The sequence below is a fragment of the Mixophyes fleayi genome, chromosome 1, assembly GCF_038048845.1.
Source record: "Mixophyes fleayi isolate aMixFle1 chromosome 1, aMixFle1.hap1, whole genome shotgun sequence".
NCBI classification, from domain to species: domain Eukaryota; kingdom Metazoa; phylum Chordata; class Amphibia; order Anura; family Limnodynastidae; genus Mixophyes; species Mixophyes fleayi.
The window spans coordinates 165,114,530-165,130,901 of NC_134402.1; the positions used below are offsets into that span (position 1 = coordinate 165,114,530).

The following is a 16,372-nucleotide window of genomic DNA, read 5'->3' on the forward strand; positions in this document are numbered from 1 at the left end:
CATCTGTACATTTAGCGTTTAGAGTTTGTGTGCTGAGCTATTCAAAGTGGAAATAGCGACTTCAGTATACCACAAAGTGTAAAAAAATCAGCCTGTATATAGCACATAAGAAATATATTCCCGGTGAAATCAACACATCACATGAAACACTCTGTGTTCTATATAATAAGTGAACCCATGTCACGTTACTAGAGGATAAAAACAGCCAATTACAGGATTCATTAACATTTTCCTTTTATATTTAGAAATACTGATAAAACCAAATTGCAGGTAATATTTTTCCTGTAACATTGGTTCTGTGACACCTTTCGAAGAGTGCACAGTTTCATTGTCTCATCTGGACCAGGCAGTATTTTTTTCTGCTGAAAATTCAAGAGCACACCATGGTCGCACTATAAATAGTAGTGTGAAGTTCCCTTTTTTTTTTTTTTTTTTATCTTTTTTTTCCTATCTGGTCTTTTTATTGAAAATGTTCACCTTATAGATCCTAACTAAATACACCACGGAAGGTACAGTAACACAATATCAGATTGTACCATACGATACAGTGCAGTCAATGGCTAGAAAAAGGAAAAATGTGTGGGGACAGTGTGTCTTACACATCTTCCAATATTCTATATTACTTATTTATGTTAACTATGGAAACCTGGCTGTAACCATCTTAAATTAAAGTGAAATACAATGACTAAATTACTTTATAAACAGAATTCAGTAACTTTTTTGTACACTACATTTGTAACTGAGGATTGTAACTGAGGATATTATGGAGAAAATGAGTATGCAATTTGAGGGTATTTGTCATAAATACTTCTGCTAAATGTGGTGAAACAACGACATTGGGCAGTTAAACCTTTCGATTGTGACAACAGTGTGAAAAATGGCCGTAAATCTAGCAAAAAATGTGTATAGCCCCACAGATCACATGTTGCACGTCCATAGAACCCAAAGAGTAGTATTTTGGCAAATTTGTCCTGTCGAATGCAAGCGGTATATCAGTTGTTTTTGTTATACGATGATTGTGACGATAATATTCTTGACTGTAAGATCTTTGAACTGCGCATTCTGGGCAACCTGTTGGGGCTCCACCACGTTGACGTCTGTGAAGGTGGCCTCTTGGCATGTTTGTTGCAAACAAAGTGAGGATAAGTGTATAATGAAATAACACAGCAGTCCCTGATTGAGGTCCCCGTAAGACGCGCTGATATACGTATACAATAATTATATGCCGTACATTCCCCCATCACCATGTCTCCACAGCCATTTTCATTAACACGTTACATTTTAGCTCCTCATTTTCATTTAAAGCTTTTAGAAAAGTCCATTTAAATTCCTACAGTAATGCAGGTCAGCCCACTCTTCCCCTTATTGTGAAAATCATTCCATATCCTATTTCCTATCCATCCTGAAAGTTAAAAATGTATTTGTGGATTGATTTTACTCCGTTCTCAACAGGAATGTGCAAGTGACAACTCGTTACTTAGATACAAAATTCTTTCTGTGGCTCATCATTCATCTGGCAACCACCATATACTCCATTGTATGACTTCACCCTAATACTTGTCATTTCAAACGTGACTGTCATGATAAACGGGGACACCACTGAAGTAGAGGAGTGTTTTTATTTTTTCATTGCAAAGATGAAATTGTATGTGTCACTAATTGTAGCACAAGATTTGACTGCTTCCCCTTTCTACACAATGCTAGACTATTTTTGTTGTATTTTATGCCCTGTTAATTTGCCATAAAACTGAATAAGTTTGTTAGTACTTTTTGTACCAAATATACGTTGCATTAAGCGTTTGAAAGTTTATTTGATCTGATTCCTGTGATGTTTCTTGCATAAGACCTCTCAATAACTATTATTTGTTTTTAACCTCTGCAGCTCCATTACGTACACAGTACCCCAGGAGGGTCTAGCTTGGCTAATCCACCAGTGGTTAGCACAGTCTATACCTACATTGGCACTCCCCCAGCTCAGCGCCAGCTCTCTTCCCTGGTGTGGCGCCTGGGACCAACTCACTTTCTGGAGGAAGTCTTGACTGCAGCAAGTGTTGGTATAATATATGAACTGGGTCCAAATTATGTCGGAAGCTTTCAAGCAGTTTGTTCTCCATGTGAGTTCTTGAATTACATTCATAACCCTTTGGTATAGATATTGTATACAATTATTTTGTAAATCCTTTTTATTTTATAGTATATACCATTTATTGTGATAAGATGAGTCGAGGTATCTAACCTTGCTGATAACCAGAACGGGATAATTTTTTTTGTAACTGCGCAGTTTAAACATTTTATATGCAAATTACATAATGATCATTATTAATTTTATAATGGAGACCCAATGGCAAGTTCCAGATATCAGAATAAGTAAGGGATCTATACACAGGGCAATCCGGGCACAACTGACAAGATCCCAGTTCTCAGTGTCCGGTTTGACCATATGAATTTGTAGATGTGTGCCGTCAAATCTAAAACGATCTGGTGGGTAGACACTCGGGCTACATAGCTAGATCTAACCGGGTCCAATTAGTACTGTCTGATATGTCATCATCCAAACAAGGGACATAGCTAGACATTTAAAGGCCTCCAAGATCTTTAGGGATGGACACCTTACTTACCACTGCACATTCCTCAACGTTCCCTTTGAGAAGAATTTAATTTTGGAATCTGAGCCTGCCAGCTCGCCAGTATATATTCTTGGGCTCCAAATGCTTTGTAGTTGTGTTGGTCACACAGCAAGGAGCAAGTTAAGTTCCTTTCTGATTGTAGACACCGTGCTATTATCCGAGCACAGTGTTCAGAGGGGAGCAGTGATTGGAAAAGCATGGAAGGCAGCTACATGGGGTCCAGCAGCTTCCAGGCCCCGTAGCAGCTGCTAGCTTTGTAGTTACTCCCGATTAATTATGTCCATACCCCACCTTTTAGGATGTTTTCATAAGTCAGCTAATAGAAAGTCTAAATGTACCTCTATAGGCAAGTTCATCAAAGTGTTTAGTAGCATAAGCTGCTGTAATAGCTACAAGTATAGAGCGATACTATACAGTCTGCCTTTTACATAGAGAGGAATATTTGGGGGAAATAGTTTGTATTTCTTTTATTTTTGTAAATCTTTTATTTGCTTTCATGCATAACAAAATATAATAAAATAATTGTCCATATGAGACATTAGAACAGAGAGCATGTGGTTTACACAACACCAATATGGAAAGATAATAGTGTGCAGCTGAAAGAGTGTTGATATAGCATCTGCATAATATTCTCCTTTCAGAAAACCTTAGAAAAAGAAAGAACAGAAATTAAATTAGAATGGAAGAAGAAAGTAAATAAGAACAATACAAAATAATTTGCTCAAAACATCATAAATAGGTAAAATTTGATAGATCACAGTCAACGGTACATATGAGACTAGTATCTCAGGAAGGTTTACTTATCACTCATTACTCGTCATCGGTGGAAGGGAAAGTTATGGAGGCAAAAATGATGGGGCATATGTACACATGAATATGCATAGCCAAGATAGCTAAACATATAAGAAAACTAGAGGCCACAAGGTAAGGTGGCACCATTAACATTATCAACAGCTGTTACAATGAGCACCAGAAACTGGTACTGGACAATAGAAATTGGAAATACCGTGCGACCCATCAATCGCCACGGTGGAAAGCTTATATGTCTGCATTAATTTGTCTGTAAATAAACGAATTAGTGGAGTCACATACCTTAATTATATAATCCTGCAGTTCACTGGGAAATAGTTATTTCCAAATAAATGAACACTGTTTTATCTCACAGGTAAAGATTCTAAGTCTGAATCGGGTACTTCATCCCTGGTGTCACTGGTGCCAGAGGAAAAGGTGTCCTTTGGCCTCTATGCACTTTCAGTATCTTCCCTGACAGTGGCCAGAATAAGAAAAGTTTATAATAAACTGGATAGCAAAGCAATTGCTAAGCAGGTGAGCTTTATTACAATCATTGTAATGTAAAGTATTTTAAAAATCCATTTCATAGTAATACATGTGTATTTTATAATGCATCCATTCTGCCTTTGCTTACTCTGGGTGGCCATGGTGAACATGTCCTGAGCAGAAGGATCCTCTCCGTGTGGTCGGCATATTATTAGTATACATTACTGATAACAATGCAGTTTATTCATTGACCCAAATCATTGGACAGACTTTCACATAAATATCTGTGTCGCCCTGTATGATTTTGTGAGTAAATAAGACAGGTCTGTCATTCAAAAAATTGTAGGACAGTATAGTCTACCTTCCTCAGTCTGCAACATATTTCTAATAGTTTATTTGTTATTAATCATTTATTTTTTCCCTCTAAAAGTTTGGTTATTGATTTAAAAACAAAACAGGTTTGTTTTACAGAATGTATATATACATAAGATGGTCATTTTATCTTACATATAAATTTATAAATCTGTATGTACAACAAATTTTTATTGATGAAATAGTCAATTCTGTATTATTTTGCTACTTTGCTACCTCTGTTACCATGGGGACCATACCAAGGTACCTTTATAAAATATTTATTTTTGTAAATGTGCCATGTGTCCGTTCTATAATAAAAGAAATGATGAAAAGCACACAATCTGGTCTTTTATTTTGGAGTCGGGTAGGTATTTCTAACACTATAGGCAGCAATTAGTAGTCTTATGGCTGAAGTGCAAAGGAAGATATTTTGTTGCTATTTCGGTTTGGCAGAACACGACCAATATTGATAAAAACAGAATTAGCATAAACATTTTTTAGTGAGGAGTTACTCTTTCTCAAACCTTTGGAGTTTTCCATCACACAGAAATGTACTACCTTGGTGCATCCACATCCGCAAATTGACGGATGATCTAGACAAAAAGTTACCTAGCATCGTTGGAAAAACTGAGCATAGAGTATGGGCACCCATGAAAGGTTCTAGTGACGTTGTTCTCGGTAATCTAACTGTATGTCTAGCAATGCTTGAGGAGTCCAGGGTATTCAGACTACAGGTGAAAGCTGTTATTACCCTCTATTTGTGTCCTACATCAATCAGCTACACAGTACAATACATGTGTGAGACTACAGCTGTTGTCATTCTGATCTGTGGTTTAAGTATAAAGTTTTTTAATTGTATATGATTTTATATATTTAACGGACATATATTTTGGAGAGAGAAAAATGTTGTGCTCCTCAGGATTTAATTGATTTAAGGTCTGCAACATCCTGCCTACAATCATTTTGATAATCCCACTTTAAGCATTGTATCTTTTCACTTCTTTCTCTTTAATGTCCTTAGTTATGAGAGTATATTTCTGAATAAGCGTGTTCGTCTCGTCATACAATATTCTATATTCTCTGATGTTCAGCTAGTGTTAGTAAGTTTTTACTTCTGTTTTGTTTTATTTAGCTGGCTATATCATCCCATGAGAACGCCACCCCTGTGAAATTGCTGCACAACTCTGCTGGACATTTGAACGGACCTGCTCGGACGATAGGAGCAGCACTCATTGGCTACTTAGGTAAGCCTTGTGTCAGCATATGTTAATATGTGTGTTGTATGTGGTTGTGCACTGGTGGAAAGTATCTTGCCTTTCATATAATTACAAGGTCATCATTGTGGACATTTTAAGGAATCCCATTTAAAGACAAGTTTGTATATACTTCTTTTCCGTAAAAAAAAAAATATATATATATTATGAGCTGTTTACAAGTTTCATGCTTTCCACTCCTCAATTTTTTGCTTTTGATGACTTGTCAAGCAATATTATTGCAATTGACCACATTTCTTTTAGTCTATAAAATATTTCAGTATTAGTTTTTTGTTTTTTTTTGTTTTTTTTTAACATAATGTCATTAGCAGCAACGTAAACATGACTCATCTTCCTGCGGCTGCAAGACTCATCTTCCTCTCGCACCGCTCTTCCTCCGCCTCTCGTCTCTGTCTTGCCTTACACTGGCTCCCCTTCCCCTACAGAATCCTTTTCAAACTCCTTACCACCACTTACAAGGCTCTATCCCAGTCTACTGCCCCTTATATCTCTCACTTCCTCTCCATTCACACTCCTGCCCGTTCCCTACGCTCGGCCAATGATCGCCGCCTCTCCTCTACTCTGATCACCTCTTCCCACTCTAGTATCCAAGACTTCTCCCGTGCTGTCCCCCTTCACTGGAACGACCTCCCTCTCTCCATCCGTCTCTCACCCAATCTGTGCTCCTTCAAACGGGCACTTAAAACCCACCTGTTCCTTAAGGCCTACCAACCATCCACTTAACCTCTCATCTCTTCTGCTCGTTCTCCCCTGGCCCCTCTTTTCTCTCTCCTTTGCTTCACTGGCTCCCTTTTGTGCCTGATTTTGTTTACCCTCCCTTAGGATGTAAGCTCGTATGAGCAGGGCCCCTCTTCCCTCCCGTCTCCATACCTGTTCTTCTGCTCCATCTCTACTGTATTTGCCTGGCCGGAGTTTCTGAAGCATTGGTACTTTGTGTTTATTGTTCTGTACTGTCTTACCCTGTATAGTCTACTGTTTGTACTGTGTACGGCGCTGCGGAAACCTTGTGGCGCCTAACAAACGATATTATTATTATTTCATCCGTATAATCTTTGTTAGCCTAACTAGTGATTTTTCTCTTTCTTGGTAACATTGTTAGCAGTAGACTTTGTTGACAGGCAAATGTGCTATACCAAGATAGTATTTAAAACATTAGCTTCACGCTCATAATAATAAACTGTAGGCTTCCGGAGAGCTATTACAATAAAATTTACACTGTAAAATTTGGAGATTGTAAAATAGTCTTAAATTGCACTTCAAGACATTTTTCTTCCCTTCAACATAACAACTGCTTAGTAGAAAAAAAAAGAATAATAAAACTAATATGACCTAAAGTTTTTTTGTTTTTTTTCTATTTTTTGTTTAGGAGTGAGAACATTTGTCCCCAAGCCAGTGGCTACAACCTTGCAATATATTGGTGGTGCAGCTGCGATCCTTGGTCTAGTAGCAATGGCCTCTGATGTTGAAGGACTGTACGCGGCAGTCAAGGCTCTTGTTTGTGTGGTGAAGAGCAACCCACTCGCCAGCAAAGAGATGGAAAGGATCAAAGGTTACCAGGTGTGATGGGGAAAACATTTTAAGGATTGAATGAAAAATGTACCATAGGAAAAAGAAACCGTGCATTCATAAAATCATGGAAATAAAAAGAATTAGTTGAGCACAGAGTTTTAGTACAACGGAAGGTAGAGAACTGGGGCTTGCAGACATTTGTGTGGAAAGGGAGCTTGATGAGTATGGTAAACAGAAGTGTAAAGGAGAGACTGCTGACTCTTATGTACTGTCTGGGATGCATTTATTAGAACACTTTTGCACTTTATTAAAAGTTACTTTATTTAGTTCTGTTTTTTTGTTTTTTTTTATCATATTTAGCTGACCTAAAACATTTTCAATTCCCTGATCTGCCCTAAAGGTGTTCAAGTTTGTACATCATATGTGTACACCTCATACGCAAAGATCTCACCGCCTTTACTTTGGTATGCACTTAGGGTATTTCACACAGTCCCATAAAGTTACTTAACTGGTTTCCTACATTTAGGCTTTTTGGCAAGTCCCATGGTGTTTCTGCACGCTTCTGATGGAGAGTCTAGTGATAATCCTCTTCATCATTTATTTATATAGCGCCAGCAAATTCCGTAGCGCTTTACTTTTGGGGACAAAGATGGTAATACAGACAGAGAGGTAAGAGGGCCCTGCTCGCAGGCTTACAGTCTATGGGGCAACATGCTGCCAGCTAGAGCATGCAGGAATAAGCTGTGCTTGCATGCGGAATACACCGTAGTACCCCCTGACTAACCTGAACAGCAGACCGCAGGTAACCTTTTGTTACCAGGTTATTCATAGTATATTTAAACCAAAACCAAATTTTCAGTAAAGAGAACTAAACAAAACAGGGTTCACCTGATCACAGTAATAGAAGGCTGCTTTAAAAATGTTGCTTTAAGTACATGAAAGTAATTATCACTTTATGAAATAGATTTACAACAATTTTGAGTGCCAGCAAATTATTTTGCCTAGTGATAATTATAGGACCATTTTATTGTGGGTTTTCTTTTTTTCACCTAAGAACACTGCTATAAACTCAACTTCTGAGTAATAAGTTTTTAGTGAAGGGCAAGATTTGCAGTGTGAGACTTAACTGTCTCTGCTGTCTGGTGAAAATGAGCTAAATTAAAAGAGCTGGCATTCTACCTAGATCTTAACACAATGTTATATGTAGATAGTATGCTGTACATATAAATGTAAGGGTCAACGTGATCAATCACTTGAAAGAAATCATTTTGCGGCATTTAAGCCTTCTTGTAAAAGACTATTTTGTCAGACATCTAAAAGGATCATTTAGCGAAACTGTATTGAAAATGTAGAGAACTACTGACATATCCATATGATTTGTGAGAAGCGAGCATAGATTGTTTTTGTCAATCAATAAGAATGTATTAGCTCATGCATCTGTACAGGACACATTGACATTGAGTACAGGTAGCAGGGGACTTTTTTGGCATTGTAGCAGGAATTGATGACTGGATATGAAGGTTCTGAACAATAAAACGAATATATGGCTTGGTAGACTAAATAAATATTCATTAAAAAATGCAAGATTTGCATCTTGCATCAAGCGTTCTGCTCAAGGCTACACAGATTCATCATAGTTTTGACAAGCTTTGCGAATTTCATCTGAAAGAAAATTATTTTTACCAAAGCGGAGATGAAAGTGTCATACGGTCATTTGAAGGTTGTTTCTTTTCAGGTTAATTAGGTTTGCCCAATATGTTGCACAGACACTTTGTGTATTGCTCAGAATAACTTTTGTTAGAATAAAATTTATTTATTTGGTTATTGCAACAAATACTGTGCTGTACATGTTTTGTTAAGTTGTTAGATTTATGTTAAACGGAAGCAATTTATAAACTTTAAGAACCAATAAAAATGCTGCTACGCAAAACATTCTTGGATAAAGACCAATACTTTAAATATTGTTGTTCACAATTGTAAGTAAAAATAATACAGATGGTTTCTGTATATATATATGTAAATGTAGTGGATTTTGCTGTATTTAATACAACAGCTATATTTTCCATTAGACTCTGTGTACAATGTATACAGCGAAGCGGGTCAGTGTGATTTGAAGACTTTCCAGAAAAGATAAGCCCTTTGCAGGCGTTTGTACGGTTATAACAATGGTACAAGAACTTTACCTCATAATTTAAATTAGGGTTTGGCAAATTCCAAGAGCCAGGCTGATGCTGTGCCTAAAAAAATGACTGCTGGTGCCAAACCGCCGCACGTGCCTATTGAGTTGTCAGTTGTGTAGCAGGTGGCTGTGATATCTTTAACTAGCCTTTCTCTTTGCTCTTTTTAACTCTTATGTAAGATTTACAGTTCTAGCTGTTATGGTTTAACAGCTTTTTGCTTGTCTAGAAATCCATTTACAAAATGTTTACTTGCCAGGTATATTGCTAATAATATACTGTAGGCAGTGTATATAAATTGTATGTGTGTGCATACTTCTAATGTGTATAGACAAAAATCTTTGTCTAAATTGAAAGTACACCTGTAAAAAGCTTCACCTGTAAAAATACCACAAAACTATAAGAATTGTCTAGCAACAAATATATATTGAAACTGTGCTGATGTAATGTAAACTTATCAGATGCTTATTTTAAAAAAACAAAAAAGCATAAACAATTATTTGATTGGTTTACTATATTCCAATCTGAGGAGTTCGTTTTCTATAAAGTTTGATGTTGCTTGTTTAATTTGTTTTAGAGATAGGTACCGTAAATGTAAAAAAACCAACATGCCCGTCATATCTGTGTCACATCTCCCTTTTTAATACCTTTGTTATTTTTTTGTCTTTCCCCTAGCTGCTAGCTATGTTGCTGAAGAAGAAGAGAGGGCTGCTTAACAGCCACATTTTGCATCTCACGTTTTCTTTGGTGGGAACAGTGGACAGTGGCCACGAGACGTCCATTATACCCAACTCCACGGCTTTCCAGGACCTGCTGTGTGACTTTGAGGTATGTTTCCTGTGTCGTATCGTGGTAACATTTCAGTAACAGAAGTCACTAACTAGTTTAATGTCAATGGTGAGTAAGTTGTAGAATTAAATTGTTTTGATGTTAACATAAACAGACTTTTTAATAAACCTCTTAGAATCTAACAGTTTTTATTCAGTGCATATGATGCACAGTAATTGTGAATGTGGAATGTGCTCACGTGGCCATGTATCACAGTACAAATTCACGTTTGGTAATGAATATTTCTATAATAAATAAAGTGGAGACTTTAAAAAGCTTTCTCTTTCATCCTTCTGGGGGACACTGCTACCATGGGGTTGTAGTTGGGGAGTGAGGGAGTTGGCAGTTAACTAGTTAACTTGTGACCTGCTGACAGACCCAAGGAGTTGGGCTTACTGCTTAACTGCTGGTGTAGATTTGTAAGGTATTTTTTTTTTTTTTCAAGATAGAATATATCACAGCCTGCTTAGTGTGCGATTAGAATCGGCGCACTGTATAAAGAATAAATTAAAAAAGGCAGCAGTTTGTGTAAGAGGGTGAGAGCTTGGATATGGAAAGTGGGATAGCTGGCTTCATTAGCTGTGGTCACACTTGGTGGTACCTGATGACCGGCGCTAACTTCGGGTATGGAGTGGCGCGATTCGGAGAGAGATGGTTGAAGCACAGCGGAGTGGAGCTGGATTTTAGAGCTCCCCCCCCCCCCTCCCCACAGAAGAGGGTGCTATGGTATCGCCTAAGGCGCCGAGATCTGCCCGGAAAAGTACGCAGTACACTCCCCAACTTCTGCTTCACTGCTGACCGAGACTCCTCTCCTGCTGCAGATTTGTACTAGTTTTGGAAGACTAAGTACCACTTTATATATTACTAATATACATTCTGTTATACAGGGGGAACCAAGAGTGCTAGGGCAAGGCAGATGGCAACTCAGATCCTGGAATGGCCGGAACTAATCGTTCCATCGCTTTCGGCAGTGTTCATCCCAGGCATGCTAAACTGGGAAGCAGACTTTCTAAGTCAACACACAGTATTGACAGGAGAATATCGCCTTGTTGAATAACAGCATATTCAAGAGGAATTCGCTGCATCACAGAGTTGGCTGGGGCACAAAACAATAGCATACAACATATAGCAACATACATTGACTGATAGTCAGATATTAGATAGTATCTTTTATAACCTTTGTTTCTTGTGTTGTATAATTGCTAACTGTCTCTGTATATTCTATATCTGTGATTGTTTTTTCCTTTTATAATGACGGGAAAGCACCAAAAGCAAAATACTTTGCTTGCTCAAAATAACACTCCGGTAGCACGAATGGCGCATCACACCACTGTCAGCTTCCCTTCAGGACGCTACTGACAGAAAAGTGGAAGAATTTTTAAAATCCATACATGTAGCTACAGGAGCTTCTTTTAGACCTACCGGGTTGCCATGGCAATGGAGTCTTGGGCTGACCAGCTCGCGGCAACACTTCAGGATTCCGACCTTCTTCCCCTTGCTCTGCAACTTAAGGAGGCATCAGGCCATTTATATGAGGCAGCTCAAAATGCAGCCTCAATGTCTTCAGCTGCGTCTGGATCAGCGGTGGCAGCGAGACGGACCCTATGGCTTAGATCCTAGGAAGCCGAGGCAGAGTCAAAACCTTCTGGCCTGAACTGGATAATATCATTTCTCAGGCGACTGGGGGGAAAAGCACATTCCTTCCAGTAAATGTACTAAAGTCTTGGGTACCCAGGTTCAGTTCGTTTCGCCAACCCTTTCGGGGGAACTCATCCAATAGAGGTGAGGCGAGCAGGGGAAGATCCTTTAGCTCCAGTGGAATTCTCAAAAGGAAGGTCCTCTTTCTCAGCAAGGTGTACTGCTCCCAAGCTGTAGGATAAACCTGCAGCCTAACTCGCATCATCCTCCTCCTCGCGGCTATGGGAGTAGGAGGGCGTCTACAGTTATTCAGGGAACAGTGGATAGCACCCTCCCCAGATTGATCATGTAGCCCCTTGTCATAATTACATGAATCCATCAGTCTAGTGGGTCAGGCCCCGGGTCTTTTCTTTCCCACCTCCTTACCGTTAGATCCCATAAGGAAACAAGCAATGTTGGACTGCGTCGCTTCTCTTCTTTCCGCAGGGGTCATTTGTGCAGTTTCGGAAGTGCAGAGACGCCAGGGATTCTACTCAAACCTGTTCTTGGTCACAAAACCGGATGGTTCCTTTCACCCAATTCTAAATCTAAATTCCCTAAATTTACATCTGCGAGTGGATTTCGCATGGAATCTCTTCAGGTCAGTAATAAATGGCCTGGAACCAGAAGAATTCCTGGTGTCCATAGATATTCGGGATGCCTACTTGCACATCTCCATATGGGAAGGACATCAGTCCCCACTTAATTTCACGATAGGAGCCTCCCACTACCAGTTCAGGGCACTTCCATTTGGCATGTCGTCAGCACCAAGAGTTTTCACAAAGGTCATGTCGGTGATGGCCAGCTGTCTTCGTTCCAGGGGGGTCAGAATAGTGCGCTACCTGGACGATCTTCTCTTCAAGGGGGCATCTGCTCATCTGTTGAGTGCTCATCTAAATCTTGCAATCAGGGTGTTAGAGTCTCACAGCTGGATTTTAAATTAAGCAAGTCTCAGTTAATCCCTTGCCTAAGGATGACATTTTTGGGTCTCATCATGGAAACAAGGGTACAGAAGGTGTTCCTTCCCAAGGACTAAGCTCAATCCAATCAAATCTTGACGACCTGGGTCTTGTCACAACGCAGTCCCTCCATGCTCCTCTGCATGAAACTCCTAGGGAAGATGGCCTCGACATTTGAGACTATCCCTTATGGAAGATTCCACTCCAGGTGGTTTCAGTGGGATCTTCTAAAGAAGTAGTCAGGGTCTCACCTCAGATTGGACTCCCAGCCTGTCTGTCTATCTTAGGAGACCCGGTTGTCCCTTTACTGGTGGAGGGTTTGGGACCATTTGATAGTAGGCAGGTCGTTTGCTCCAGAGTCCTGGATAATTGTCACGACAGACCAGTTTTCAGGGCTGGGGGGCAGTGACCCTTCATCTTCGCCTCCAGGGCCTTTGGTCACTATCGGATGCTTCACTTCCGATAAACATTCTGGAGTTGAAAGCTATGTTAATGGTGCTATGGGGGGCTCATGCACTTCTTCAAGGATTCCCAGTTCGCCTCCAATCTGACAATGCCACGGCAGTGGCATACGTCAACAAACGGGGGAACCAAGAGTGCCAGGGCAGGGCAGGTGGCAACTCAGATCCTGGAATGGCCGGAACTAATCGTTCCATCGCTTTCGGCAGTGTTCATCCCAGGCATGCTAAACTGGGAAGCAGACTTTCCAAGTCAACACACAGTATTGACAGGAGAATCGTGTCTCCATCCGGAGGTCTTCCAGATGCTTGTTCGCAGGTGGGGTTTTCCAGACCTGGACCTCATGATGTGGAGACACAACTGTCAGGTTCCCAGGTTCTGCTCAAGGGCCAGGGATCCCTGGCGGTGGATGTAAATGTCATGACAGTGCGCTGGGAGTTCATGTTGGGATACTTATTTCCCCAATCCCAGTTCTTCCACGCATTCTCAGGAGGGTCAGGCAGGGAGGGCGGCCAGTAATACAAGTGGCGCCCGAATGGCCACGTAGGGTCTGGTTCGCAGACATTGTGTCCATGGAGGTCGGTCAGGGGTGTCGGTTACCTCTTCGCGACAACCTTCTACTTCAGGGACCATTTCGACACCATGACCTACCTCGGATGGCTTTAACGGCATGGCTGTTGAAGCCAGTCTCTGGAGGTCAAAAGGGTTCTCTTCCAGGGTGGTGAACACTCTCTTTTGCGGGCCAGGAAACCTGTTTCTGCTTGTATCTACGACAGGATTTGAAAAACCTACATTCAGTGGTGTGAGTGTAGAGACTGCGACTCTTAATCTACCTCGTCTTATGGCTTTCCAACAGCATGGTGTTGAAATGGGCCACCGGTTGGGTTCCTTGAAGGTTCAGGCGTTGGCCTTATCGGTCTATTCAGTTGCAGTTTGCAGACATGCCAAACATAAGGACTTTTCTTCAGGGGGTGTTGCACATTCAGCCTCCCTATGTACCACCCACTGCTCCATGGGACCTTAATTTGGTACTTTCAATGCTTGAGTCTCCTCCCTTTACAGTCAATGGATCTGAAGTTCTTAACATGGAATGTGGTTTTTCTGTTAGCAATTGCCTCAGCTCGTGGAGTGTCGGAACTTGGAGCTCTGTCATGCAGGGAACCATATCTTATTTTCCATGATATAGGACTGTCCTCTGTACTGTTCCATCCTTTCAACCTAAGGTTTTTTCAGGGTTTCACTGTTTCAGGAACCTTCTACTCCTGGAGATAACCAGATGGAGGTTTTGGATGTGGTCAGGGCATTACGCATATATATTCATCGAACTGCAAGCATTGGACATTCAGATTCTCTTTTTCTACTATATGATCCCCATAAACGGGGATGGCCTGCTTCCAAGCAGAGCATTTCTAGATGGCTCATATCAACAATTAAGTATGCTTACATCAGTGTGAACAGATCTGTGCCAAGTCGCATTACTGCCCATTCCACCCCATTAATGGGAGCTTCTTGGAACGCGCAGAATGGGATCTCCCCAAAACAGCTAGGCCGAGCGGCTACCTGGTCCTCTGTACACACATTTACCAAATTCTACCAGTTCGATGTGTTTTCGTCTTCTGACGCTAACTCTTTGGCAGTAGTGTTTTTACAGGCCGGGCAATCAGAGCGGTCCCTCCCTTGGGGGTGGGGGGGGGGGGGGTGGGGGCTGCTTTTGTAAGTTCCTGCAGTAACAGTGTCCCCCAGAAGGATGAAAGAGAGAACTGGATTTTTATACTCCCGATAAATCCTTTTCTCTGATTCCACCTGGGGGACACTGTGTTCCCTCCCTTCTGCTGTTTGGTCTTTGGTTGTGTTTCTCCCCTTCCTTGGGGCTTTAGAATTACACTGAGGAGCTACAGGCAGGTTGCAGAAAGGAGGGGTCTGTCAGCTGGTCACAAGTAACAAGTTAACTAGTTAACTGCCAACTCCCTCACTCCCCAACTACAACCCCATGGTAGCAGTGTCCCCCAGATGGAATCAGAGAAAAGGATTTATCGGGAGTATAAAAATCCTGTTTGGTTTTTTTTTTGTAATTTATTTGAATATATTTGAATGTAATTTATTTGAATATATATGTCCTATTTTTAACTTTTATGCTTCTTAGGTCTGGCTACATGCACCATACGAGCTTCATCTTTCATTGTTTGAGCACTTCATTGAGCTTCTTACAGAATCCAGGTAGGACTCTAAGTGACATTCCCAAAATGTAATAAGCTTTTTCATTAGTGAAACATGCTTAAATTCTGTTGTTAATTTTTGGTCTATGAAATTGATTTTTGGGAGCCAAAACTATTGCATATTATATCAGGTGTTCGAATGTTCAGTTGTACGATGTGTTCATATCTGTAACTGGAAACATGGAATGGATTGTATAGGTGCATGGAAGTGATACAAGGGGCAGCTGGTAAATTCTTTGTTGCATATACATTTATATAAGTGGGGGTAAACTTTTACTTTGGCCATACATTTTAAGAGGTGTACATTTTCAAAATGGCGATAGACATGTAATGAAGAAATTGACTGTATGACAAGCTAAACTCTAAGCTGTGTGATCAGCAAATAACTATTTTAAAGTTTAATGCTTACTTATTGGGCTCTTGAAAATATGTTATTCAGATTCAGTGCCACCCTGCTCAAATACTAGAATACACAAGTGATGCTAATATATGTATACTCATGTAAATGGGAGTTCTGATGTCGTCTATTAAAAACCCTGAGTTCTTATGTAATCAATTCAGTGTTCATTAGGATAAGTTGGTATAAAAGCTTATAAGGTCACGGAACTCTTCAATGACTTATAATGCACAGTAAGGGGTACATTAATCATATATATTTTCAGCTTAGAGGGAACAGTAATTACAGTTTTTATTCTATCATCGAATTGTATTATGTGAACTATCAAGCAATACTTGACACAAAAATACTTTTGCCATTTTATGTTTTATAATGTTTGTGTACTTGTTGTAGTGAAGCAGCAAAGAACTCCAAGCTCATGAGAGAGTTCCAGCTAATACCCAAACTGTTGTTGACTCTGCGAGACATGTCCCTCTCCCAGCCCACCATATCTGCCATCAGTAACGTCTTGAGCTATCTTTTGCAAGGCTTCCCCAACAACAATGACCTGCTCCGGTAATACTTTTGATCAAAACCTAAAAAACACAAATCCTTTCTAGACTCTGCTTTCTCTTTTG

General features: G+C 40.2%; 1 protein-coding gene across 3 annotated transcripts in view; it reads left to right on the forward strand.

Moving 5' to 3' along the window:
- Positions 1-16,372, forward strand: part of WDFY3 (WD repeat and FYVE domain containing 3) — a 209,299-nt gene that overhangs the window by 124,094 nt on the left and 68,833 nt on the right. For all 3 annotated transcript variants that reach the window (XM_075203228.1, XM_075203237.1, XM_075203247.1), the window contains 7 exons: positions 1,883-2,114; positions 3,793-3,953; positions 5,392-5,503; positions 6,900-7,090; positions 9,895-10,047; positions 15,286-15,359; positions 16,149-16,310. In XM_075203228.1, coding sequence (XP_075059329.1) covers positions 1,883-2,114; positions 3,793-3,953; positions 5,392-5,503; positions 6,900-7,090; positions 9,895-10,047; positions 15,286-15,359; positions 16,149-16,310 — 1,085 coding nt within the window. The remainder of the gene's footprint in view (positions 1-1,882; positions 2,115-3,792; positions 3,954-5,391; positions 5,504-6,899; positions 7,091-9,894; positions 10,048-15,285; positions 15,360-16,148; positions 16,311-16,372) is intronic.